This window comes from Ctenopharyngodon idella, chromosome 15, assembly GCF_019924925.1.
Source record: "Ctenopharyngodon idella isolate HZGC_01 chromosome 15, HZGC01, whole genome shotgun sequence".
NCBI classification, from domain to species: Eukaryota; Metazoa; Chordata; class Actinopteri; order Cypriniformes; family Xenocyprididae; genus Ctenopharyngodon; species Ctenopharyngodon idella.
The window spans coordinates 32844107-32870480 of record NC_067234.1 but is presented as its reverse complement, the minus strand read 5'-3'; the positions used below and the strand labels follow the sequence as shown (position 1 = coordinate 32870480).

General features: G+C 40.0%; 1 protein-coding gene and 1 long non-coding RNA gene across 2 annotated transcripts in view; one reads left to right on the top strand and one right to left on the bottom strand.

Moving 5' to 3' along the window:
- LOC127495937 (uncharacterized) overlaps positions 1-26374 on the bottom strand; it is a 236098-nt gene that overhangs the window by 140258 nt on the left and 69466 nt on the right. Inside the window, exon 3 of the long non-coding RNA XR_007925212.1 lies at positions 15647-15835. This is a non-coding gene — a long non-coding RNA (uncharacterized LOC127495937). The remainder of the gene's footprint in view (positions 1-15646; positions 15836-26374) is intronic.
- Positions 1-26374, top strand: part of LOC127495896 (protein NLRC5-like) — a 207073-nt gene that overhangs the window by 117654 nt on the left and 63045 nt on the right. The window contains exons 21-27 of the mRNA XM_051863323.1: positions 5418-5588; positions 6200-6228; positions 18178-18319; positions 18642-18812; positions 19144-19314; positions 24982-25152; positions 25812-25982. Coding sequence (XP_051719283.1) covers positions 5418-5588; positions 6200-6228; positions 18178-18319; positions 18642-18812; positions 19144-19314; positions 24982-25152; positions 25812-25982 — 1026 coding nt within the window. The remainder of the gene's footprint in view (positions 1-5417; positions 5589-6199; positions 6229-18177; positions 18320-18641; positions 18813-19143; positions 19315-24981; positions 25153-25811; positions 25983-26374) is intronic.

Below are 26374 nucleotides of genomic sequence, written 5' to 3'. Positions count from 1 at the left end.
ACACACATAACTTTGCTAAAGCAAAAGTGTTCTACCCTCAGCGCCAGGCTCAGCCCTGAGTCCGTCATTGTCTGTTTCGGCGCTGGGGGTGGATTCTGGGGAGCCTCTCTGGCTCCCAATATTCTCTTGCTCGGGGGCCAGCGGGTGGTAGGGTGCCAACCGATCCTTATGTAGCACCACCCGTCAACCCCGTCCAGGCATTCGGACCTGGAAGACCACCTCAGAAATTTTGTCCAGAATCTCTCCGGGTCCCTGCCAATGATGAGTCAGTTTGGGTGACAACCCCCGCTTCCTCTGAGGGCAGAACACCCAGACTGGCCCAAGGGTAGGCCCGTGAGCCCGAGTGTCATATGTCCGCTTCTGGTGGGCTCCAGCATCCACTAGAGCATCACTGGCCAGTTGATGGACCGTGCTCAGGCACTCCTTCAATCTCCTGAAGTACTCCAGTTCTAGCCCACCAGCAATCTCCAGCTCAGGGGGTGAGCCGAACACCAAGTCCACCGGTGTGCGGAGCTCCCTCCCAAACATCAGTGCCGCCGGTGTGCACTGGCTAGACTCTTGCACTGCTATCCTATACGCCCACAGGACCAGGGGCAGATGCTGGTCCCAGTCTCTCTGGTGCTGACTGGTCAAGATGGCAAGTTGGGTGGCCAGGGTGCGGTTGAACCGCTCAACCAGTCCATCGCTTTGAGGGTGGAGGGGAGTGGTTCTTGTCTTCTTCACCCCCAATCGCTGGCACACCTCACTGAACAATTGGCTCTCAAAGTTCCGCCCCTGGTCACTATGAAGTTCGTCCGGCACTCCAAACCGGGCGAACATTTCGTCCACTAGGCGCTGCACTGACGTGGAAGCACTCTGATCTGGCATCGCATATGCCTCTGGCCACTTTGTAAAATAGTCCATTGCGACCAGGACAAAACGGTTGCCGGCCTCCGTGATGGGGAACGGACCCAAAATGTCCACCCCAATCCTCTCCATGGGCGCCCCGACTAGGTACTGCTGCAACGGCGCATGAGAGCTTTGGCTGGGTCCCTTCTGCGCCGTGCAAACATCGCAGCAGTGAACGTGCAGCTCTGCATCCTGCCGACATCCAGGCCAGTAGAACCGCTGCCGCCACACTGTCTTGGAGTTTCCGAAGTGGCGGGCTCCAGCTGCCCCATGAACCCAATGGAGGACCTCCGGCCGCAAAGCGTGGGGAACCAGGAGATGCAGACGGTCGATTCCACCGCCAGGGGCCCGCCACCACCTGTAGATCACACTGTCGTGGAGCTCCAGGCTGCCCCACTGAGAATAAAGCGTCTTGATCTCGGGCACCTGGGAAGACACGGCTGCCCAGTCCGGACGTGCTTGAACCTCCAGCCAGCCCATCACCTTCGCCAGCACTCGATCGTTCACCTGCTGTTGCCTCAACTGCTCAGTGGTAAATGGCTCCCCATCTCCACTGCTGTCACCTGGCCTTACTGCCACCAACGAGGGCCCCATACCTCTTTCTTCCTGGCGACTGCAGTACCGACATTCGTCAGCTAAGCATGGACGTCTGGAGAGAGCATGGCTAAGCATGGACCGTTCGGTGCTGAACCTTGAAGTCATACTCCTGGAGGATCTCCAACCACCTTGCTACCTGACCCTCTGGCTGGCGGAAGTTCAGAATCCAGGTAAGGCTAGCGTGGTCAGTCCTCAGTGTGAACCTGGTGCCCAGGAGGTAGGGTCTGAAGTGATGGACCGCCAGGACCACCGCTAGCAACTCCCGCCGAGTGACACAGTAGTTTCTTTCTGGGCGACTGAGGCTGCAGCTATAGTAGGCCACAACTCGCTCTCCATTCTCCCCCCTCTGGGAGAGTACAGCCCCAACCCCCACGTTACTGGCATCAGTGTCCACAAGGAATGGTTGGTTGGGGTCAGGGTAAGCCAAGACAGGAGCATCGATGAGAGCGGCTTTTAGCTGCCGGAAGGCCGCTGCACAATCCTCAGACCACTCAAACCGCCGGCCCTTGTTTGTCAACTGATGTAAGGGGCTGGCGATGGTTGCAAAGTCTCTGACGAATCTCCTGTAATAGGAGGCCAGGCCCAAGAAGCTCCGCAGCTCAGTGATGTTGGTTGGTGGGGGCCAGTCCCTCACCACGGCCACCTTTGTTGGGTCGGTAGCCACCCCGCTCTCGCTAACCACGTGCCCCAGGAACTGTGTCTGGTGGGTGAGCAGGTTACACTTGGCCTGATTCAACCGCAACCCGGCGCTCCGGATGGTTGTCAGAACCTCTTGTAAGTTGTGAACAGCCTGGTCAAAGTCTCTGGCATGGACCAACAGATCGTCCAAATAAACCACACAGCGGGTGCGGGGAATGTCTTTAAGGACCCTCTCCATCAACCTCTCGAAGGTGGCCGGGGCATTACACAGTCCAAAGGGCATCACTTTAAACTGCCACAGTCCTTGACCTATGGTAAACGCAGTTTTAGGCCGGGCCTCTGTCGCTAGTTCTACCTGCCAATACCCGCTGCGCAAGTCCAAAGAGCTGAACCAACAGGATCCAGCTACATAATCCAATGCATCGTCAATGCGCGGCAGTGGGTATGAGTCCTTGCGGGTGACCACGTTTAGTCGCCGAAAGTCCACACAAGGGCGCCACCCATCCCCCCCCCCCCCCCCCCCCCGTTTTTTTTTCGCACCATGACCATGGGTGCGGCCCAGGGACTGTCTGAGGGCTCAATAATGCCATTAGCTGCCATGTCTCGGATCATTTCTTCGGCAGCCTGGCGCTTGGCGAGAGGCAGTCCATGGGGGCGCAAGCGAATGGGGGCAGCAGTGCCAGTGTCAATGTGATGTTGTACCAGAGCTGCTCTGGTACAGTCCTCCTCTTTGGCTGCAAAAATGTCCACAAAGTCTCTCAAAAGGCATTGTAACTGCTCCCGCTGCGGCGTGCTCAGATGCTCACTGCTTCGTCGCCCCAACTCCTCAATAGCAGCAACAGTCTCAGGTGACGGGGGGTCAATGGAGCATGCGGGGGTAGTGACTGGGAGGCACTGGTCTGAGCTACAATACTTCGCCGTGGCTCCCCCTGAGTCTCTGCAGCTCTCGTGTGACGGCTTGGGGTCGGAGCCGACGAGCACTGATGTCCGGGCAACAGCTGTGGGGCGGCGGCTTCTCCATGACGGTTCCGGCCCGACCGGAGCGGCGCAGTCTCATTACCGAGGCAGAGGGCAGCCCCCGACACGTCGACACATGCTCCCCAGTGAGCCAACAAGTCCAAGCCAATAATGCACTCATCCCTGATGTCGGCGAGCCAGAACTCGTGGCTCGTCTGGATCATCCCCACCACCACAGATAACAGCTTCTTCCCAGGCATTACTGTCCTTTCACCCGTGACGGTGAGCAGTTCAGTTTTGGTGGGGGTCCAGTCCTCCGGAAGAGGACCAGCCGTTCCTGACAACAGTCCTTTTCGTAGCAAGCAAATGGTGGACCTCGTATCCACCAGGGCGCTGCAGGGCTGCCCGTCAATAACACAGGTACAGTCCTCTGCAAGCCCACAGCGCCCCACAGTAGGGCAGTCATTGTGGAGGGGTGCCGTAGAACGGGGTGAGGGTCCCCTCACTGCCTCACTCCGAGGTCGTTTCCTGGGGGTGACGTTGCTCGGGGCCGAGGGCTCGGGGCGGGGCAGTCCCTGGCGAAATGCCCCGGTTCTCCACAGCGAAGCAGCGGTCCAGTCTCGTCCTTCGTCGGGGGGTCACCGCTGGTTGGACCTGGCTGACCTCCTCCTCCGACTGGGCCCCTTCCACCTCCTGTTCGGCTGCTCTCGTCAGCTGATGCTGGAGCAGAGATCGACCTGTTGCCGGCCGAGCCTGTAGCACCTCCTCAGCTCGCTCAGCCTCTCTCAGCGCCTCACTCAGATCACGGGGTGACAACAGGCGGACATGTTGGCGGAGCCGCTCAGGTGTAAGGCCCCGCAGGAAAGCGTGGAGGCTTAGCTCTTCCCTCACTGCGGCCAGGAAGGTAGGGTAGCCCTTTCGGGCGTAAACTCGGATGTCAGCGGCGAAGGCGCCCACACTCTCTCCTTCACGTCGACGTCGGTTAGTCAGCTCCTCCCTGCTCTGTTCTGCGGAGGTTCTTTGCCCGAAGCGACGGTTGAGAGCAGCAGTGAGGGCCTGGAGATCACGCCGCTTTTCAGGAGACAGATCGATGAGGACCTGAAGCACGGGGCCCTCCAAGGTGAGGGCCAAGTGAGTCGCTGTCTCCTCTTGGCTCCACCCATCGTGGAGAGCAGCCAGATCGACCTGTGCCAGGTAGGGCTCCAGGGGCGTCAACCCATTGTATCGTCGCAGCTTAGCGGGCGATCGTGCGAGGGAGCCCAGCCGGCCATGGATTTGGAGTGTTGGTGTGACGGCCGGTGGTTCATTCTGCCCATGCCTAGGAGAGCAGTACACTTCCCGGGGAATGCTGGCGCCATCAGGCCGTTGCGGGGCCCTGCTCCTCCGCGTTGTCTCATTTGTCAGACGTTCTAGCATGATGCGGTTCTCTTGAATGGCACGCTCTAACTCGCCTATACTTTGCTCCATACTGGCGTCTTCTAAACGACCACAATATCCCACTTCTGACACCACTGTAATAACTGGCAGTTACTTAGTAAAGCGTGGGGCTAACCGGAACTATACTACGCTAGTATACTTGTACTCTGCTAAATACTAGTATGAGCACTTGTGTCCCATACCCCGCACGACCATGAGTGTCACTATAGGTAGAATAAAACAGCAGAGAGCAGTACTGTCTTTTCTCCTCTTTATTCTGAACACAGAATAAGAACTACACAAGCAAGGCCAGATCGCCAAGTCTCTCCTGTACACATCTCTCTCCATGACGGCGAGAGCCAGAATTTTTATAACCAGGTGGTAAATGAACCAAACCCACCCAAACTAACTTGAACATAAACACACATAACTTTGCTAAAGCAAAAACCCAACCATCTTGCTTAAATAATGCATAAATCAACTCAAAACAAACAAATACCCATAATGCAACCAGCTGCTGGTGTTGAATGCTTGGTCATTACAATATATTATTATATTATTCAACTATGCCAAGGTAAATTCAATTTTCAATTCTAGGGCACCTTTAAAGATATTTTAAACATGAGGACTCATGAAATGTCCTCATATTGCATGTTTACATTGTATTACCAGTGTAATACCCATGTCATTATACAAATGTGTCCTCATAAATCATAAAAACGCTCGCACACACACACACACACACACACATGCACACACACACACACATCATGTTTTGTGCTCTGTGACATTTTATATCTCAATTATCACACATATTGATTTGTGCTTTAAGTTTGTACTTTCTCTTTAATAATGGATTCACTGCTAAACTGATCTGATCTGAACTGAGAGAGTGAAGAGTGTGTCATTTTTCTCTACAGGTTGAGATATTGTGGAGTCACAGATGAAGGTTGTGCTGCTCTGACTTCAGCTCTGAGATCAAACCCCTCACACTTGAGAGTACTGAATCTGTCTGGGAATAAAATAGGAAATTCAGTGAATCTGCTGTCTGATGTACTACAGGATCCTCACTGTAAACTGGAGAAACTGTGGTAAGATCATATTTGACTCTCACACATGAATCACAATGTAAAGTATATTTAAGGTGTAAAGAGAAATTAAGAACATGATGGATTCATTCTTTCTGTTCATCACGTTCATCTTTCTGCATTGACACTTTCTAAAGTATTGTTTTTCATTTTGTTAAATCACACACACACACAAACACACAGGTTTGTTTTGCTATCAAAGTGAGGACATTTTATAGGCGTAATGTTTTTCATACTGTACAAACTGTATATTCTGTCCCCCTGCACCCCTAAACCCACCCATCACAGGAAACATTCTGCATTTTTATATTTTTAATAAAACATTGTTTAGTATGCTTTTAAAGCTATTTTAAATGAGGACTCATGAAATGTCCTCATATTTCATGTTTACATCGTAATACCAGTGTAATACCCATGTCATTATACAAATTTGTGTCCTCATAAATCACACACACACACATATCATGTTTTGTGCTCTGTGACATTTTATATCTCAATTATCAGACATTTTGATTTGTGCTTTAAGTTTGTACTTTCTCTTTATTAATGGATTCACTGCTAAACTGATCTGATCTGAACTGAGAGACTGAAGAGTGTGTCATTGTTCTCTGTAGGTTGAGTAATTGTGGAGTCACAGATGAAGGTTGTGCTGCTCTGGCTTCAGCTCTGAGATCAAACCCCTCACACCTGAGAGAACTGGATCTATCTGGGAATAAAATAGGAAAATCAGTGAATCTGCTGTCTGATGTTCTACAGGATCCTCACTGTAAACTGGAGAAACTGTGGTAAGATCATATTTGACTTTCACATGAATTACAATGTAAAGTATATTTGAAGTGTTCAGTCTCTTTCTGCTGCTGTGAGTTCAGCTGATTGAGCTGTAAATGATTGAACACATGAGCTGCTCCTCAGTCACATGATACTGCAGGACTGAGAGTCACACTGAAATACACACTTTCACACAATCAACATTTCAGTCTCTTGACTTTAAACAGACTCGAGCTCAACACAACTGAGAAATTAAGAACATGCTGGATTCATTCCTACTGTTCATCACGTTCATCTTTCTGCATTGACACTTTCTAAATTATTGTTTTTAATTTTGTAAAATCACACACACACACACACACACACACATCATGTTTTGTGCTCTGTGACATTTCAGATCTCAATGATTTAACATATTAATTTAAGCTTTAATTTTGTACTTTCTCTTTAATAATGGATTTACTGCTAAACTGATCTGATCTGAACTGAGAGAGTGAAGAGTGTGTCATTGTTCTTTACAGGTTGAGTAATTGTGGAGTCACAGATGAAGGTTGTGCTGCTCTGACTTCAGCTCTGAGATCAAACCCCTCACACCTGAGAGAACTGAGTCTGACTGGGAATAAAATAGGAGATTCAGGACGTGAACTGCTCACTGCTCTAAAGAATTCTCCACATTATAAACTAGAGACACTGTGTTAAGTAATAATTTCAAATAAATATTCACGTTTTCATATAGCTGAACATTTATATATTTATATGCATATTTGGTCCCACTTTATATTAGGTGTCTTTAACAACTATGTACTACCATTTAAATTAATCATTTATTACAATGCAATGTTTTTACATTGTACTTATATTTTAAAAAAATACCTGCATTTAATTACATATGTAAATAATTTCTGTAATTGCATTTATAATTACACTGTTGACCGTTCCCTTACACCTTAACCCACCCTTAAACCTACCCATACCTTATCCATATTCAACCTCAATAGCAGCAAAAGTGTTTTGCAATACAATATGAAAACAATAAGTATTGTAATTATTTTTTGATGTAGTTAAGTAGTAATTTTTCATAATTAATTAATTAACTAATAATTTTTCATAATAATAATTAACTAATTTTTCCATAGTAGTTAAGGACACCTAATATAAAGTGGGACCGCATATTTCTTCATAAACAATGTACTGTATGAGAGTATCCAATTCATCTTCAGTTTAGTCTCTATACTGTAAATTGTGTTTATTTCTGCCCATTTTGATGAAACTGATCTGATGTTTTCAGTAGAAATGTGCCACAGTTTTTGCCACTGAAAATCCCAGCTGATGGGAATAATTTTCAGTTAGTGACACGTGCATTCGTTCTGTATGATGCGTGATCACATGATCATGAGAAATCCAGATGGATTGTGATCATGACTTCACAACAACCTCATTGAAGAATTGAGATATTAGTGTATTGCAGTTAAATTCAAACATGATCACAAATTCATTTTAAATGACCTTTCCCTAATTGAGGGAACACAATGTGATAATTCAAATATTATATCACATATTTCCAAGGTATTGTCTGACTAATAAAGACCATTTTCTGATCTTGAAAAAGATTGCACAAATGCACTTGTTAGATCCACACAATATACAGTCAGTGACAGACTGACACAGTATCTCATGAAATATATTTTAGTATAGATGTGATTGTATTTTATAAAACAATTATTGTTTTCTGCATATTGTAATAGTGAGTGTCCAAAAAAAGAGATAAAAAGCAAGAAGACTGTTTGAAAGTTGTTTCAACCATTGATCATCACTGACAATTCATTGCAGTTTTTTTTAAATACACATTTTATTGGAGTCTATATTATTATTGTACATTAACTTATACTGTATATACTATATATAATATTAGTTAGAACTGGTAGTATTGTTGTGTATATGTTGGCATGTATTGTTTTTAGCTTGTTCTGGTCTGCTTTGTTCATAATTTTTGGTTTCAGTCAATAAATTTCTCTTTTGTGCGATAAAAGTCATTTTCAGCTCTTACAGTTTGATTTTGCATATTTGATAAACAGAGAGATTTGGCTTGTTTATAATTGATCTGTATTAAAATAGTTTCAGACTTTTATTATTTCAAATGAATGTCTGATTTTACATAACTGACTGTTTTATTTTTGGATTTACAGGTTTTGAGGAAATTCCCATTTCCATTCAAATATCCGCTCTGAGTCCGGCTCCACACACTCTCCTCACTGACACTCTCTTCTTTCTCCGCTCTAACTTGAGAAATTCAGCACAGTGTTTATAAACTCCTCTGAGCTGAATCACGCAGCAGAAACCACAGGATCCTGAAGCAGAGAGGTCAGAGAGCTGACAGAGAGCACACCGTTTGTGTATCTTGTCATACTGAATACAGACTGATAGATTAATAATTATAGCTTTTTTAAGACAGGGTTTCATAAATGTTAATGATGACTGTACAGTATGTGAGTTATACACTAACTCTGTTAACTTGTATTTATGTATATATAAAATACTGTATAACTGTATAAATAACATACATTTCTGACTGTACTGTATTAAAGTCTCTCACTCACATAAAATGACACTATTGTCACTTTAAAACTTTAACAGCACAATTTGAATTTGTGTCATAATTGATCACTAATGTGATGTTGATGAAGCTCTAGTGTAAATGGAGATGAGAATATAGTAGTGCTGTAATCATGAAGTGTCTTTTCAAAGCTGTTGAGTAAGAAACTCCATTTCCATGTCAAATAATGTTTATCATTGGTTTTTAAATGTAAACTGCAGACTTTATACAACTAAGTAGCATTTTATTTCGCCTTCAGGTATCACATTTTGTGCCATCATTTGTGCCATCATTTACTCATTTACTCTGATTTGTCATTAGTATTACAAGAAATCAGTGTTATTCATATGTAAGCACATAACAGTCTTTAGGTCAGTAGAAATGATGATCAGCTCATATTGAACACAGAGATCAACCCCAACACACATCCATAAACTGCTCATATTAAAGTGTGAATGATGGCTTGATTTAAACTGCTGACGTCATTATGTTTCTAAAAACTGCCTTATTGAGACGTCTTTCCATATGAACTTATTGTTCTTTCTTGCTGTGTTTACATGTATTACAGGACTGTGCTTCATAATAATAGTGCTTGAAGATGTTTTGTAGACTGAAATAAATGGTGTAGAAACAATTTTCATTCAGAAATTGCTGGTGAATTTCTCAAACACTTACAAAGAAACAGCAAGTGACAATTAAATAATTAAATTTAATTAAAGAAATTTAAATGAAATGTGAAATTTTGAACTATAAAAACTGAAATAACATTGTCTTGTAAAATGTGCTCTAATAATCTTTGTTTTATTTTTTACAGTGTATTGTATTTACAGTGTACTGACTAACAGTACAAATTCAGACATTTGCATTTTAGATATTAAAGTAAGAATTAATACACCACTGTTAAAATTATACAGTAATGTATCATTACTGGTTTAATCATATTCAGTTGTGCTAAAAATGTAATCGACACCCTGACTGATGATGTCAAAGATGAACATTTCAAAGTTTAAAGCATTTTATGAATAAGTGAACAAAACACAAAAGTGTAAAAAATGAACACTATTCTCACTTGAGGTGAAGGACAGGAAGAGTTTGTGCTTTTAGACATTTATTTAATGTAATTATATTCAGAAATGTAATTCAGAAAGATCACTGCAGTTTTGAGTTGTGAAGAAGATTGAATTTGTATTATTGATGTTGTTCACCAGCAGAGGGCAGCAGAGACACTGTGAATATGAGGCCTTGACAATGACATAAATTTAGAACTGAAACATCTGAACAAAGAACCATTTCAATATGAATACAATATATACAGTGACAAGAATAAATTTGTGAACCCTTTGAAAATATCTATATTTCTGCTTTTATTATTAATAAAATTAAGTCACATTCATAGAGAAACACAATCTGACTAATAACACACACTGTTATATTTTTCAAAATGATATTGAAGACATTGAGTGATCATTGACAGGACAGTGTGTGAAACTTCTCCAAAAGATAACCGGAGTCAACTAAAGAAAATGAGATTGAAAGTGTGGGTCACACAGGTGTCCTGTCCTTTAAATAAAGACACACAAAGCCTGATTACTGGATGATGCCTCGATCCAAAAAACTTTAAACAAAAAAATTTCCATTAACATCAACAAAGATATAATAATAAAATAGATTGTTCATTGTTAGTTCATGTTAATCAGTGCATTAATAGCTGACACTTGTAACTTGTTTTAATCACATTTTGAACGCACTGGCTTAAAAGAACTCCAAGATACAGACAGAAATGTCAAAAATGTTACAACCATCCCCGGTCTCCCCTACCCTTGAATCTTAACTGTCCTGTCATTACCTGGATGATACACGACTGTTTTCATGTTTTGCGATAGTTGTTTGTGAGTCTCTTGTAATTGTAAAAAAGGTAAATGTGAGTTTGCATCTCACAATTCTGACTTTTTTTTCTCAGAATTGCGAGATTTAAACTCACAATTGTGTTTTATAAAGTCAAAATTGGGAGATATAAAGTCACAATTGCAAGTTATAAAGTCAGAATTGTGTGATAAAAACTTGGAATTCTGACTTTTTTTTCTTGCAATTCAGATTTTTCTTTTCAAAAATATTGCGAGTTTATATCTCACAATTCTGACTTTATAACTCGCAGTTGCAACTTTATATCACACAATTCTGAGTCAGAAATTGTGAGATAAAAACTCGTAATTACCTTTTTTTGGTACATTTTAAAAGTAACTACCCAGCCCTGAACTCACTCGACTCGTTAGCAACTCAACTGAGGCTACTGTACATCTTCATGACTGTGACCAGTGTGTACAAGCTTGACAAATACTGAAAATAAGTTGATTATTGAAAAGAAAAGCTGAACATTAGTTCACAAATAATATATATTGTTTAAATTGTAACTGCCTTTAGTTATTTAAGAATAAATGTATACATGTGTAAAACACTAACTTGATGAAATGAATACTTGGTTTTAATAAATAAAACATAGTGTAAAAATACAAAATAGAATTGTATTTGGACTCTCTTTTTATGTAATGTTTATATAACCAGGAAAATTAAGTGTAACAGACATAAATTTACATTAGATATATAAAATGTGAGGACTTTGCCTCCTGATTTTAAAACAGCACCGCAGACCACTGATGGACAGACCCTCGACCCCTCGATTAACTGAGGAAGAGAGTCGACTCATATGAACACTTCAGACAGATCCATATATCACAGTCAAACACGATTGTGACGTCAGCAGATTGTGCTTAATTTAACTCCTCCCCACACAACTCTAGTGTATGAAATATTTATATATTTATTATAATATTTTGAGACTCATTTATTATTTTGAGGTTTAACTGCATAATTATTTTTGCTACTTTTAGATGAATAACTTTGTTACAAAGTTTATTGTTTTGATATTTTGATTGTTATTGTAATAAATCCACACTGTAGCAGATTCCAAGAGATCAAGAGCTCAGGACTTTCCATTTCAACTCATTGCAAGTGTTCTGCCACTAGTGAGCTCTTGTGTAATGTACGGACATACATCAGAGTTAACAGTCTTAGGGAAGTTAGCGAGGGAAGGGCAAAAAAATTGGATTGCAACACAGCCAGTGACATCTCTGGCCAATGTGAATGAAGACATGCAGGAATAGGGAGCAAGTCAATAAAGTTGGAATAATTAGTGGTCTAAGCTCTGAAGGTGTAAACCGATTGTATTTGTTCCGTTTTGCCATTTATTTATTTTTCTCACTAATAGCAATTTTTTAAATGAGCAGCCATTTATATCAATGGGAATGAGAGATGAAGTAATACTAATGTTGTCCACCAGAAGGAGACACAGGATAAGAAATCATTTGTTCTCATAGCTCAAAATCTGTGTAAATGGTTCAACTTCAATAGATTGACTTGTAGAAATCTGTGATCTCCTAAATAGCCTACTTCATGATCATTATGAATGATTGGATATCGCATCGCTAACATTTTTCCACTGTGTTTGGAGTTTTCAGACGGTCCCTTACGCTTCATATGGGAACCAATTTGGCATGCTATACTGTATGCTAACACTATATGAAGCTAATGCGTGTAACCATTTGTTCAGGGAAACGCACAAAACGTGCACGGCCGCGCGAATATATGGGGTTTGAGCTCGAGCAGGTAACGTGACGCCATCATCGCTCGCGTCACAAATAAAAAGTGAAAGTAAATGTGCAGAAACACCATTTAAACAACCAGAATCGATTCTACAACAGGAATATCAGTGTTTTTATAGTCTTGAATTTACGTGTAGATACTTGAAAAGGTGGAGTTTTTTTTAATCATTTAATATAATTAAATGTTGATCAAGGTGAGTGTTCAGGCAAAGAGTAGTATAGAACCCAAGAGGCGAAACTCTGATGCTTTTTGGGTAACAGCCACTAGGTGGCGCTTCGGTAGCGCGGCAGCCATTTTGGGGTGAAAATGCCAACTGGACAGTAGAATCCATCACATATTACGCACCCAAAATCGGCGAATCTCAAAGCCAAATCAGAAACGCAATAGAAAATTTCTCAAATTCAGTAAGAAATGTTGTGTCTTAGCATATGTGTTTTATGTTATCAGTTGTGGAATCCAACCATTAACGTACACATCTGAGGTAACATAGTTAGCCACTTTCTTGAGTATTTCCATTTTATCCAACGTTACATATTTACTATTAATAGTAAATTAATAAATAAATTAATAATTAATAAAGTTAAGATCATCATGTTTGTAGCGTGATCCAGGGGATTAAAACGTACAGTATATATTTCAGACGCAGTGGAGTAATAATAGTAAATTACAGGTCTGAAATATAAACGTTTTAATCCCCTGGATCACGCTACATAATGACATAACATAATGACCTTATAGAACATGATGCATTGCTGTGTCTATTGTCCCATAATTCTCACTTTTGGACACAGTGGCTGTGTTTCTTTTTTGTTTTGTTTGTTTGTTTTTGTTTACATAGTTTTGTTTTAAATGACATTAATATAAGACAACACTGCAAAAACAGTTTACTGTCAAGCTGTTATATTTATTGTCCAACATTCCCAATTTTTCTGATGCATGTCCCTAATTTAATTTCATATGTTGGTATTAATTCAGTGTTTATAATGTTAATACTTGAACTTCAAAGAATTTTAACCCAAACTGACTGGGTTTCTAGAGAGCAAAGGTTTTGTGAAAAAAAGTAGAAGACTTAAACACAAAGTCTGTCAAATAAACTGTTAAAAGTATTTGATGATCACTAGCGATAGTATTTTATTCTGTGCTGTCATCATTCAGGTTGGATTTTAGCTTTAATTTACTTTTTTTTAACAAAGCAGCTCATATTGCCATAGAAACTAGTGGACTGCCGAGTCGCTTCCACCCCAAAATGGCGGAAGCGCAGGGCTGCTGCTGGGCGCTGGTGTTGCAATGGAAAGTTTCACTTCTTGTCAGTATAAGTTCTTTGGTTCAGGTCACGAGACTACGGGTGACTTCCACATTATTTGAAGGACGTAAATAGTTTGAAGCAAATTAATATGGTTATATTGATTCGTGTTTTCTGTGGTTTATTTTAGCATTTGTGTGAACATACAATAACATTGTGTATTTGACTGAACGCCGCGTCTCTTGATCCTGTCTGAGGAAAAGCTGAATTATTGTGTTTGTACAAGATCTTCCATCCAGAGTCAGTGTTGGAGATCAGATTCTGTTTCAACTGTTCAGATTCATCATGGATGACACACAAACATCCAGAGATGAAGATTTTTCTCCAGGATGCAGGTACTTTGAATAAACACTAGATTAAATCACCTTTAAATGATGATTAAAGGTCTGAAGATGGCAAGATATTTTGTTAGGATGCAAAAAGATGTTTGATGATAAATGCTTGTAAGACCTTATCTTAAAGTGATTATAATCATAAAGGATCAAATCTGTTCTGTTATAGTTCAGTTCATCAGAAGAGATCAGAACCAGAGCCCAGCTGTGTGTCTGTGAGGAGTGACTGGTCTATGGATCCACCTGTAAAGTTTAAGAGTGGAGATACACAGACTGATCTCAGGTATAACATTTCTATAAAAATATGATTATAGTATGGCAAAATACTAAATAACTATAAACAATGTACAAGAATGATTATTCATTATCAGAATATTAATTTATATTTTTTCTTTATCTGATATTTTAAAGTATATAGTGTTGCTCACACAGAGACACATGTCTATGAGAGTGCTTAGTTAAATGTACAGTTGTTGTATCAACAGTGTAAAAGGAAAACCTTGAAGTTTTTCTATGGATAAAATAATTTAAGTGGTTTTAATACAGTAATTTAAATAATTCACTTGAATCTCTCTTTGTTGTAGTTCAGTTCACCAGAAGAGATCAGAACCAGAGTCCAGCTGTGTGTCTATGAGGAGTGACGAGTCTATGGGTCATAAAATACATTTTCCGAGTGGAGATGCACAGACTGATCTGAGGTATAACGTTTCTGTAAAAGATATGCATTGAATATGACACAGAATGCAAAAAAGACATTGTGCTTATTAACTCATGTAATAATGTGGTATTCTAATTTTAAAGCCATGAAGTCCTCAACAGGTTTAGATCAAATCTGAAGAAGAAGTTTGAGTGTCTGTATGAGGGAACAGCACAGCAGGGAAACCCAACACTCCTGAATGAGATCTACACAGAGCTCTACATCACAGAGAGTGAGAGTGGAGAGATCAGTAATGAGCATGAGGTGAGACAGATTGAGACACAATCCAGGAGAGCAGCAACAGAGGACACACCGATCCAATGCAATGACATCTTTAGACCTTTACCTGGACAAGACAAACCCATCAGAACTGTGCTGACAAAGGGAGTCGCTGGCATTGGAAAAACAGTCTCTGTGCAGAAGTTCATCCTGGACTGGGCTGAAGGGAAAGAGAATCAGGACGTCCAGCTCATATTTCCACTTCCTTTCAGAGAGCTCAATTTGATGAAGGACAAAACACTCAGTCTTTTAGATCTTCTTCATGTCTTTTTCCCTGAAACAAAAGAAATGGAAATATCCAGTGACAAATATAAAGTGTTGTTCATCTTTGATGGTCTGGATGAGTGTCGTCTGTCTCTGGATTTTCAGAGCGATGTGAGGTTGTGTGATGTAAGTGAATCAGCCTCAGTGGACGTGCTGCTGATGAACCTCATTGCGGGGAATCTGCTTCCCTCTGCTCTCATCTGGATCACCTCCAGACCAGCAGCAGCTGATCTCGTCCCCTCTGAGTGTGTCCATCGAGTGACAGAGGTACGAGGCTTCAGTGACCAACAGAAGGAGGAATACTTCAGGAAGAGAATCAGTGATCAGAGTCTGGCCAATACAATCATCTCACACCTGAAGTCATCAAGGAGCCTCTACATCATGTGCCACATCCCAGTGTTCTGCTGGATCTCAGCTGCTGTTCTAGAGAAGATGTTGAGCGAAGCAGAGAGTGGAGAGATTCCCAAGACTCTCACTCAAATGTACACACACTTCCTGATCCTTCAGACCAACATCAAACATGAGAAGGACTATGAGAAGAAAGTGAAAGATAAAGACATGATCCTCAAACTGGGGAAAGTGGCTTTTCAGCAGCTTGTGAAAGGCAATGTGATCTTCTATGAGGAAGACCTGAGAGAGTGTGGCATTGATGTGACAGAAGCATCAGTGTACTCAGGATTGTGCACTCAGATCTTCAGAGAGGAGTTTGGCTGGTATCAGGGGAAAGTCTTCTGCTTTGTGCATCTGAGCGTTCAGGAACATCTAGCGGCTCTATATGTGCACCTCTCCTGTACAAACAACAACAGAAATGTGTTTGACCAAATCACCAAACAGAGTTTCTGGTCTAAAGTTAAGGAGAGGTTAAAACATGTTTCATTATCTAAGCTGCATCAGAGAGCTGTGAATGAGGCTCTACAGAGTAAAAATGGACATCTGGATCTTTTCCTGCGATTTCTTCTGGGTCTGTCAGTGGAGTCTCATCAGATTCTCCTAAAAGGACTAAAGAAACAGACAAGCAGCAGATCTGACAGCAATGAGAAAACAGTTGAGTATATCAAGAAGAAGATCAGGACCATTGACTCTCCAGAGAAATCCATCAATCTGTTTTACTGTCTGAATGAACTGGGTGATCATTCACTAGTGGAGGAAATACAACAGTATCTGAAATCTGGAAGAATAAAGGAAGCCAAACTCTCTTCATCTCAGTGGTCAGCTGTAGTTTTTGTGTTGTTGACATCAGAGAAGAAGCTGGACGAGTTTGATCTCACAAAGTTTATTCTAGGAAACAATAAAGCTGAAGATATGAAAGTTTTTCAGAAGCTGCTGCCTGTGATTAAAGAATCCAGATCAGTTCAGTAAGTGTCACTGAGAACAATCACTTCACTGTTAAAACATCAGGAAAATAAAAGTTCATAAATCTTCAGTGCTGCAGAAGTTGTCCAGAGTTTAGTGGTCAGTATTTTGATGTTTTCTAAACCGTCACAATGTAAAATTCCTTCAGATATTCAAACAAAGTCAGAGAATTTGCATATGAATAAATAATTCAGGTTTACCAGTTGAATGTTCTTGCACATAAAGAAGGAATTTAAATATTTAAATAATTGTTTGTAAATAGACGACATAAAAGAAATTAAGACCAAATTGGAAAAACAGCTCATTTTATCAAGTAGCTCAAATCTCCTAAAACACATTTGATGTATGGTTAACAAAGAGTCACACATTTAATTTTACTAGTCAGGTGGACAATTGAACATTTATCTGAACTTCAAGTTTATTACAAATTCACATTTTAATTTTACGATGAGATGGACAATTAAGACTCAAATCTCTGAGTATCTGAAACTATTGCAGGTTCTCTAGTAAAGAGCAGATGTAATGTGTAGCAGCGGCTCCACCATAATAAGAATAACAATGTACAGTGAGACATTTAAGATTATTTACAAGTCATTACTTTTACAAATAATTGGAATAGAATTTTAAGAATTTATTGATACGAATATTTTTCTAGTAATCTATTAGTCTGCTTTTAAATTGTGTGTGTGTCTATTTTGACATGCCGTGTCGCAGTGTGTAATTGTCCATCGCTCCTCTCAGCAGCAAGAAAAACAAAACTTTTATTCAGTGGATTATGTATAACCTCTAAAGAGTGCTCGCTTTACAATCACTAAAAAGCTGTCACTCATCTCAGTTCACGATCTCACAAAATTCCATTAATATCAATAAAGTTGTCTACACTGAATAATGAATCTCTTACTTGCATTGTGTCTTTGTTAATGAGAGGATTCGTGAGTGTGCAGAACTCAGCTCTGAACAAAAACTCCAGTGTTTTGAGCAGTGAGTGGATTCTGACTAAATGAAACACCTCTGATTGGCCATTGTGTTCAAGAGATCAAAAAACTATCTGTGATCAAACATTATTTTTTGGACTCCTGCAGTATCGTTGTGGACCCCCGGTTGAAGACCCTTGGTTTAAAGTTAATAAATACATAAATATTAATTTAATTCAATTTTAACCTTTTTGATTAGTGTGAAATTTGACCATGAAACTTGGGTAAGAATTTGACACTGTTAAATTATAATGGAACTGAAAGTTACTTGCTTGCGTTTGAAAGCTATTTGATAATGTTTAACTATTTATTATGCTATTCGATTTTCATCTCTCTACAGGTTGAAGAATTGTGATCTCACAGATGAAGGTTGTGCTGCTCTGACTTCAGCTCTGAGATCAAACCCCTCACACCTGAGAGATCTGGATCTGTCTGAGAATAAAATAGGAAAATCAGTGAATCTGCTGTCTGATGTACTACAGGATCCTTACTGTAAACTGGAGAGACTGTGGTAAGATCATATTTGACTCTCACACATGAATCACAATGTAAAGTATATTTCAGGTGTAAAGAGAAATGAAGAACATGCTGGATTAATTCTTTCTGTTCATTATGTTCATTTTTCTGCATTGACACTTTCTAAAGTATTGTTTTTCATTTTGTAAAATTACACACACACACACACGTTTTGTACTCTGTGACATTTTATATTTCAATTATCAAACATTTCGATTTGTGCTTTAAGTTTGTTTTTTCTCTTTAATAATGGATTCACTGCTAAACTGATCTGATCTGAACTGAGAGAGTGAAGAGTGTGTCATTGTTCTCTACAGGTTGAGTGATTGTGGAGTCACAGATGAAGGTTGTGCTGCTCTGGCTTCAGCTCTGAGATCAAACCCCTCACACCTGAGAGAACTGAGTCTGTCTGTGAATAAAATAGGAAATTCAGTGTCTCTTCTCTTTGATGTACTACAGGATCCTCACTGTAAACTGGAGACACTGTGGTAAGATCATATTTGACTCTCACACATGAATCACAATGTAAAGTATATTTAAGGTGTAAAGAGAAATGAAGAACATGCTGGATTCATTCTTTTTGTTAATCATGTTCATCTTTCTGCATTGACACTTTCTAAAGTATTGTTTTTCATTTTGTATAATCACACTCACACACACACACACACACACGTTTTGTACTCTGTGACATTTTATATCTCAATTATCACAATATTGATTTGAGCTTTAAGTTTGTACTTTCTCTTTAATAATGGATTAACTGCTAAACTGATCTGATCTGAACTGAGAGAGTGAAGAGTGTGTCATTGTTCTCTACAGGTTGAGAGATTGTGGAGTCACAGATGAAGGTTGTGCTGCTCTGACTTCAGCTCTGAGATCAAACCCCTCACACCTGAGAGAACTGAATCTGTCACTGAATAAAATAGGAAATTCAGTGTCTCTTCTCTCTGATGTACTACAGGATCCTCACTGTAAACTGGAGAAATTGTGGTAAGATCATATTTGACTCTCACACATGAATCACAATGTAAAGTATATTTCAGGTGTAAGAGAAATGAAGAACATGCTGGATTCTTTATCTCTGTTCATCACGTTCATCTTTCTGCATTGACACTTTCTAAAGTATTGTTTTTCATTTTGTAAAATCACACACACACACACACACACACACACACATACACACACACAGGTTTGTTTTGCTATCTTAGTGAGGACATTCCATAGGCGTAATGGTTTTTATACTGTACAAACCGTATATTCTGTCCCTCTGCACCCCTAAACCCACCCATCACAGAAAACATTCTGCATTTTTACATTTTTAATAAAACATTGTTTAGTATGTTTTTAAAGCTATTTTAAATATGAGGAGTCATGAAATGTCCTCATATTGCATGTTTACATCATAATACCAGTGTAATACCCATGTCATTATACAAATGTGTCCTCATAAATCACAAAAACGCTCGCACGTGTACACACAGACACACACACACACTAGACTAGACTTTATCAAAGAATTTGCTGATTTTCTGTCGGAGTTAGTATTGGCTGCAGATAAAGTCCTTGTTGTTGGTGATTTTAATATCCATGTAGATAATAAAAAAGACGCATTAGGATTGGCATTTGCAGATATTCTTAACTCTATTGGTGTTAGACAACATGTGTCAGGACCCACTCATTGTCGTAATCATACTTTAGATCTAATATTGTCACATGGAATCGATATTGATGCTGCTGAAATTCTGCAGCAGAGTGACGACATCTCAGATCATTATCTAGTCTCGTGTATACTACATTTAGTCAAGGCGGCTAAACTGCCTCCATGCCATAAATATGGTAGAACCATCACTTCTACCACTAAAGATCACTTTATAAATAATCTTCCTGATCAGTTTCATCGCCTTAGCATACCAGAAAGCTTAGAAGACCTCGATGTTGTAACAGAAACTATTGCCTCTGTCTTTTCCAGCACATTAGACTCAGTTGTAGAGGTCGACCGATATATCGGTCGGCCGATATATCGGGCCGATATTTGTCTTTTTTTAATACATCGGCATCGGCCGATATCCGTGTTTAGTAGCGCTGATTTAAAGCCAGGCACGTCCGCGGGCAGCCCTGTGTTATTGGTGCGGTGGAATGTGCTGCTGCCGCATGTGAATTGAAACTTTTGGAAGATTCAACAGCAGTCCTGGGAGATAAAGGTAGCCTAAGGCTTAAATTCTGATATTTCAAAGTCCTATGGCCATATATTTACTGTATATTACTAGTAAACTATGAAGTGTTGCTTCACTTAGTGAAAGAAACAACGGATAGCATAGAACCGTCGGAAACTGGCATAATGCTACAGCTGGTTGAAGGTTCGCTTACTTGTAGTTAACTTTAAGGACTGTAGTCCAAAACTACCAGCAGCTTGCTTGCTAACATATTAGCCCCAATGTTATAAGTTCTGTTTTATTTTTCCTGTATCGGAGTCGGAGAATTTCACTCTGCTTGGGGTGGAGAAGGCGGCAGCTCTGACAAACACTGCAGCGTGATTGAGGGCTACGTTACTCTGACAAATATTGTCAATATTAAGAGGATTTGGCATTTCCAATTAATGTAAGCCTGTTACATTCTTCTAGTCTATTATTATTACTATTAGGTAAGCTACTTTTATTATTAAATTAATATTATAATAAATTTGCCCCGCAATAATTTCACAGCGCATCACCGCATAACTGACGTGCTGTGAGGATAATAAAAGATTAGGCTATCAGCTCCTCTTTGAAAATGTTTTAAACATTTTTTTAGGTCTATTATACAATGAATTAGACCTATAATTAAAATTATTAACAGTCTATAATATTTCCTAACACTGCAGTCATAAATGAAAATTAAGAGCAGCTTTAGGCTACTTCACCAACAAAAAAAAGCTGTTTAACACGAAATACTATTCTTCTCTTTTTTTTTTCACTATATGTACGGGCAACAAGAGAAATTATGGAATAAATTAAGACAGTTACATACCGTTATCAGCATATTATGTTGAAATTCGTCTCTGAGAGAACATGCTCCGTTAATGCAGCGGCAGGCAGCTCCGTCACTTTTACTTTCACTTTGAATACTGACCGAGGTTAAGCTTTTACCGGCATAACTTTTCCTCAAAGTTTGCACGTTGCTTCTTGTGTGATATCCATTGGCTCCCCTTCTTGGTTGAACCTTCCTTTGGGGGGCCTCGGACTTTCGGCTCGCGGGGGGGCCCCGCGGATTTGCGCTACGCTACTGCGCAGAAGTGTATGACATTTGTTCAGAAGCATGGTTTGATGCAGATAATAGCCGGGTTTCTATCCAACTTTGCATTAATGAAAATTCAGCTCAAGAATATGCGCATCTGCGTGTGTTTCCATCAACTGTGTAATGCAAATAAAAATGGACATCAGCCTAATAAAGTGATGTGTTCCGACCAATGACTATATATATATATATATATATATGTCGCACAGTTATTATCCTCATTAAACCTGTCTAACGTTAACCGTCAAGAATGTCAGAAGTCACTAAGAGTTTAGCACTGTCCTTGCATACAAGGCTGTGCAACATGACAAAGTTTTTAATTGATTTTTATTTATAAAGTTGTATTTATTTTATTTAAATGTATATTTAAGTTTACATTTATGTTCCAACAAACTTGAAAAATTCAGCTTGATAAATGCTCTAAAACTTTTATGTAAATCAAGTCAGTGTTCAATAAATGATGTTAAGTTTAGAAATGTTGTGCATCCACTTATTATTAGTGTGACATTTTAGCATGCAAATGAAGGGGAAAACTTCAAGATAACGGCCCTAAAAATCGGCAGCACATATCGGCCATCGGCTGACCCTGACCTCTAAACATCGGCATCGGCATCGGTTATAGAAAAACCCATATCGGTCGATCTCTACTCAGTTGCTCCTTTGCGCTTAAAAAAGATTAAAGAAATTAATCCAATGCCATGGTACAATGAGCACACTCGGGCCCTAAAGTTAGCAGCCAGAAAAATGGAGCGCAGCTGGAAGAAAACAAAACTAGAAGTATTTCGCATTTCGTGGAGAGAGAGAATGATTGAGTACAGAAAGGCCTTAAAATCTGCTAGATCTGCTTATTTTTCAAAACTTTTAGAAGAAAATAAACACAACCCTAGGTATTTATTTGATACAGTGGCTAAATTAACAAGAAATAAAGCTTCAACTTCTGATGTTTCCAAAGAGCACAGCAGTAATGACTTTATGAACTTCTTTACTTGCAAGATTGATAATATTAGAGAAAAAATTATAACCATGCAACCGTCTATTACAGTATCGCGTCAGATAGTGCATTGTAGTGTCCCTGAGGAAAAATTCAATTCATTTACTGCTTTAGGAGAGGAAGAATTGTCTAAACTTGATAAATCATCAAAATCAACAACATGTATGTTAGACCCTATACCGACTAAGCTATTGAAAGAAATGCTTCCAGAGGTTATAGATCCTCTTCTTAATATCGTCAATTCATCTTTATCACTGGGACACGTACCAAAAACTTTTAAGCTGGCTATTATTAAACCTCTTATTAAAAAACCACAACTTGATCCTAGAGAATTAGTCAATTACAGGCCGATCTCAAATCTCACTTTTCTGTCAAAAATACTAGAAAAGGTAGTATCATCACAACTATGTTCCTTTTTAGAAAGAAATGGTATCTGTGAGGATTTCCAGTCAGGATTTAGACCATACCATAGTACTGAGACTGCTCTCATTAGAGTTACTAATGATTTGCTCTTATCATCAGATTGTGGTTGGATCTCTCTATTAGTGTTACTGGATCTTAGTGCTGCATTTGACACTATTGATCACAATATTCTTTTAAATAGACTCGAAAATTATGTTGGCATTAGTGGAATTGCATTGTCATGGTTCAAATCATACTTATCTGACCGTTACCAGTTTGTAGTAGTAAACGAAGAGATGTCATATCGATCACAAGTTCAATATGGAGTACCACAAGGCTCAGTACTAGGACCGTTGCTGTTCACTCTGTACATGCTACCCTTGGGAGATATCATTAGGAAGCATGGCGTTAGTTTTCACTGTTACGCTGATGATACTCAGCTCTATATTTCTTCGCGCCCTGACGAAACTTACCAATTCACAAAATTAACAGAATGCATAGCTGATATAAAAAATTGGATGACCAGTAATTTCCTACTACTAAATTCAGAAAAAACAGAGATTCTAATTTTTGGACCAAAAACTTCTTCACGTAATAACCTAGAATATTGTCTAACACTTGATGGCTGCTCTGTTAAGTCTTCGTCGTCACTTAGGAACCTGGGTGTGCTCTTTGATACCAATCTTTCATTTGAAGGCCATGTTACTAGCATCTGTAAAACCGCATTCTTCCATCTTAAAAATATATCTAAACTACGACATATGCTCTCAATGAAAAATGCAGAACAGTTAGTTCATGCGTTCATGACCTCAAGGCTAGATTACTGTAACGCTCTACTGGGTGGTTGTTCTGCTCGCCTGATAAATAAACTACAGCTCGTACAAAATGCAGCAGCTAGAGTTCTTACTAGAACTAGGAAGTATGACCATATTAGCCCAGTTCTGTCAACACTGCATTGGCTTCCTGTTAAACATCGTATAGATTTTAAAATCTTGCTAATTACTTACAAAGCACTAAATGGTTTAGCTCCCCAGTACCTGAGCGAGCTCCTAATTCATTATAGTCCTTCACGTCTATTGCTATTAGGCTGCATAAATTAGGTCAGCCGGAACTGGGAACACTTCCTATAACACCTGATGTACTCGTTACATCAGAAGAAGAATGGCACCTACGCTAATATTAGTCTTTCTGGTTATCCCGAGGTTCACCGTAGTCAACCGGATCCGGGCCGTATCCAGGTGAGACCAAGGACCTGCACCTTGACACGACCACAACGCAGCCCTGAAGTATCAGCAGAGATTGAGTCAACTAGATCATCCACTGTGAGGGCCTCATCGACACGACAGCCACGACACAGTTCCTCAACAACCGTCCATACCGCCGTGATGAATACGATCCTCAATTGGATGGAACTGGAATAAATACTTTGAATGTTGCGATCCTGTCGGACTTATGATAGCTACCTGAATCGTAACAAAGCACTGTTGGCCAGAGGAGAACTGGCCCCCCGACTAAGCCTGGTTTCTCCCAAGGTTTTTTTCTCCATTTAAACACCTATTTGCCACTTGTCTGCCACCTGATGTCACCTGATGGAGTTTGGGTTCCTTGCCGCTGTCGCCTTTGGCTTGCTTAGTTGGGGACACTTGACATTTGACTTGACATTTGATATTCAACAGTGCTTTGATCTGCCTGCATTGACACTATTCTTCTAAGAGCTGCTGTGCAGCCAAATAATGTACCAGTTATCAATGTAAAGCTGCTTTGACACAATCTACATTGTAAAAAGCGCTATATAAATAAAGGTGACTTGACTTGACTTGACACACACACACGCACATATCATGTTTTGTGCTCTGTGACATTTTATATCTCAATTATCACACATATTGATTTGTGCTTTAAGTTTGTACTTTCTCTTTAATAATGGATTCACTGCTGAACTGATCTGATCTGAACTGAGAGAGTGAAGAGTGTGTCATTGTTCTCTACAGGTTGAGAGATTGTGGAGTCACAGATGAAGGTTGTGCTGCTCTGGCTTCAGCTCTGAGATCAAACCCCTCACACCTGAGAGAACTGAGTCTGTCACTGAATAAAATAGGAAATTCAGTGTCTCTTCTCTCTGATGTACTACAGGATCCTCACTGTAAACTGGACAAACTGGGGTAAGATCATATTTGACTCTCACACATGAATCACAATGTAAAGTATATTTCAGGTGTAAGAGAAATGAAGAACATGCTGGATTCTTTATCTCTGTTCATCACGTTCATCTTTCTGCATTGACACTTTCTAAAGTATTGTTTTTCATTTTGTAAAATCACACACACACACACACACACACACATACACACACACAGGTTTGTTTTGCTGTCTTAGTGAGGACATTCCATAGGCGTAATGGTTTTTATACTGTACAAACCGTATATTCTGTCCCTCTGCACCCCTAAACCCACCCATCACAGAAAACATTCTGCATTTTTACATTTTTAATAAAACATTGTTTAGTATGTTTTTAAAGCTATTTTAAATATGAGGACTCATGAAATGTCCTCATATTGCATGTTTACATCATAATACCAGTGTAATACCCATGTCATTATACAAATGTGTCCTCATAAATCACAAAAACGCTCGCACATGTACACACAGACACACACACACGCACATATCATGTTTTGTGCTCTGTGACATTTTATATCTCAATTATCACACATATTGATTTGTGCTTTAAGTTTGTACTTTCTCTTTAATAATGGATTCACTGCCTAAACTGATCTGATCTGAACTGAGAGAGTGAAGAGTGTGTCATTGTTCTCTACAGGTTGAGAGATTGTGGAGTCACAGATGAAGGTTGTGCTGCTCTGACTTCAGCTCTGAGATCAAACCCCTCACACCTGAGAGAACTGAGTCTGTCATGGAATAAAATAGGAAAATCAGTGAATCTGCTGTCTGATGTACTACAGGATCCTCACTGTAAACTGGAGAAACTGTGGTAAGATCATATTTGACTCTCACACATGAATCACAATGTAAAGTATATTTAAGGTGTAAAGAGAAATGAAGAACATGCTGGATTCATTTTTTTTTTTACTGTTCATCACATTCATGTTTCTGCATTGACACTTTCTAAAGTATTGTTCTTCATTTTGTAAAATCACACACACACGCGCACACACACACACACACACACACACAGGTTTGTTTTGCTATCAAAGTAAGGACATTCTATAGATGTAATGGTTTTTATACTGTACAAACTGTATATTCTGTCCCTCTGCACCCCTAAACCTACCCATCCAGGGACGGATCTAGAAAATTATTTATAGGGTGGCAAAAGGGTTGGCATGAGGTCTATGAGGGGTGGCAACACCAAAGCAAGCACAC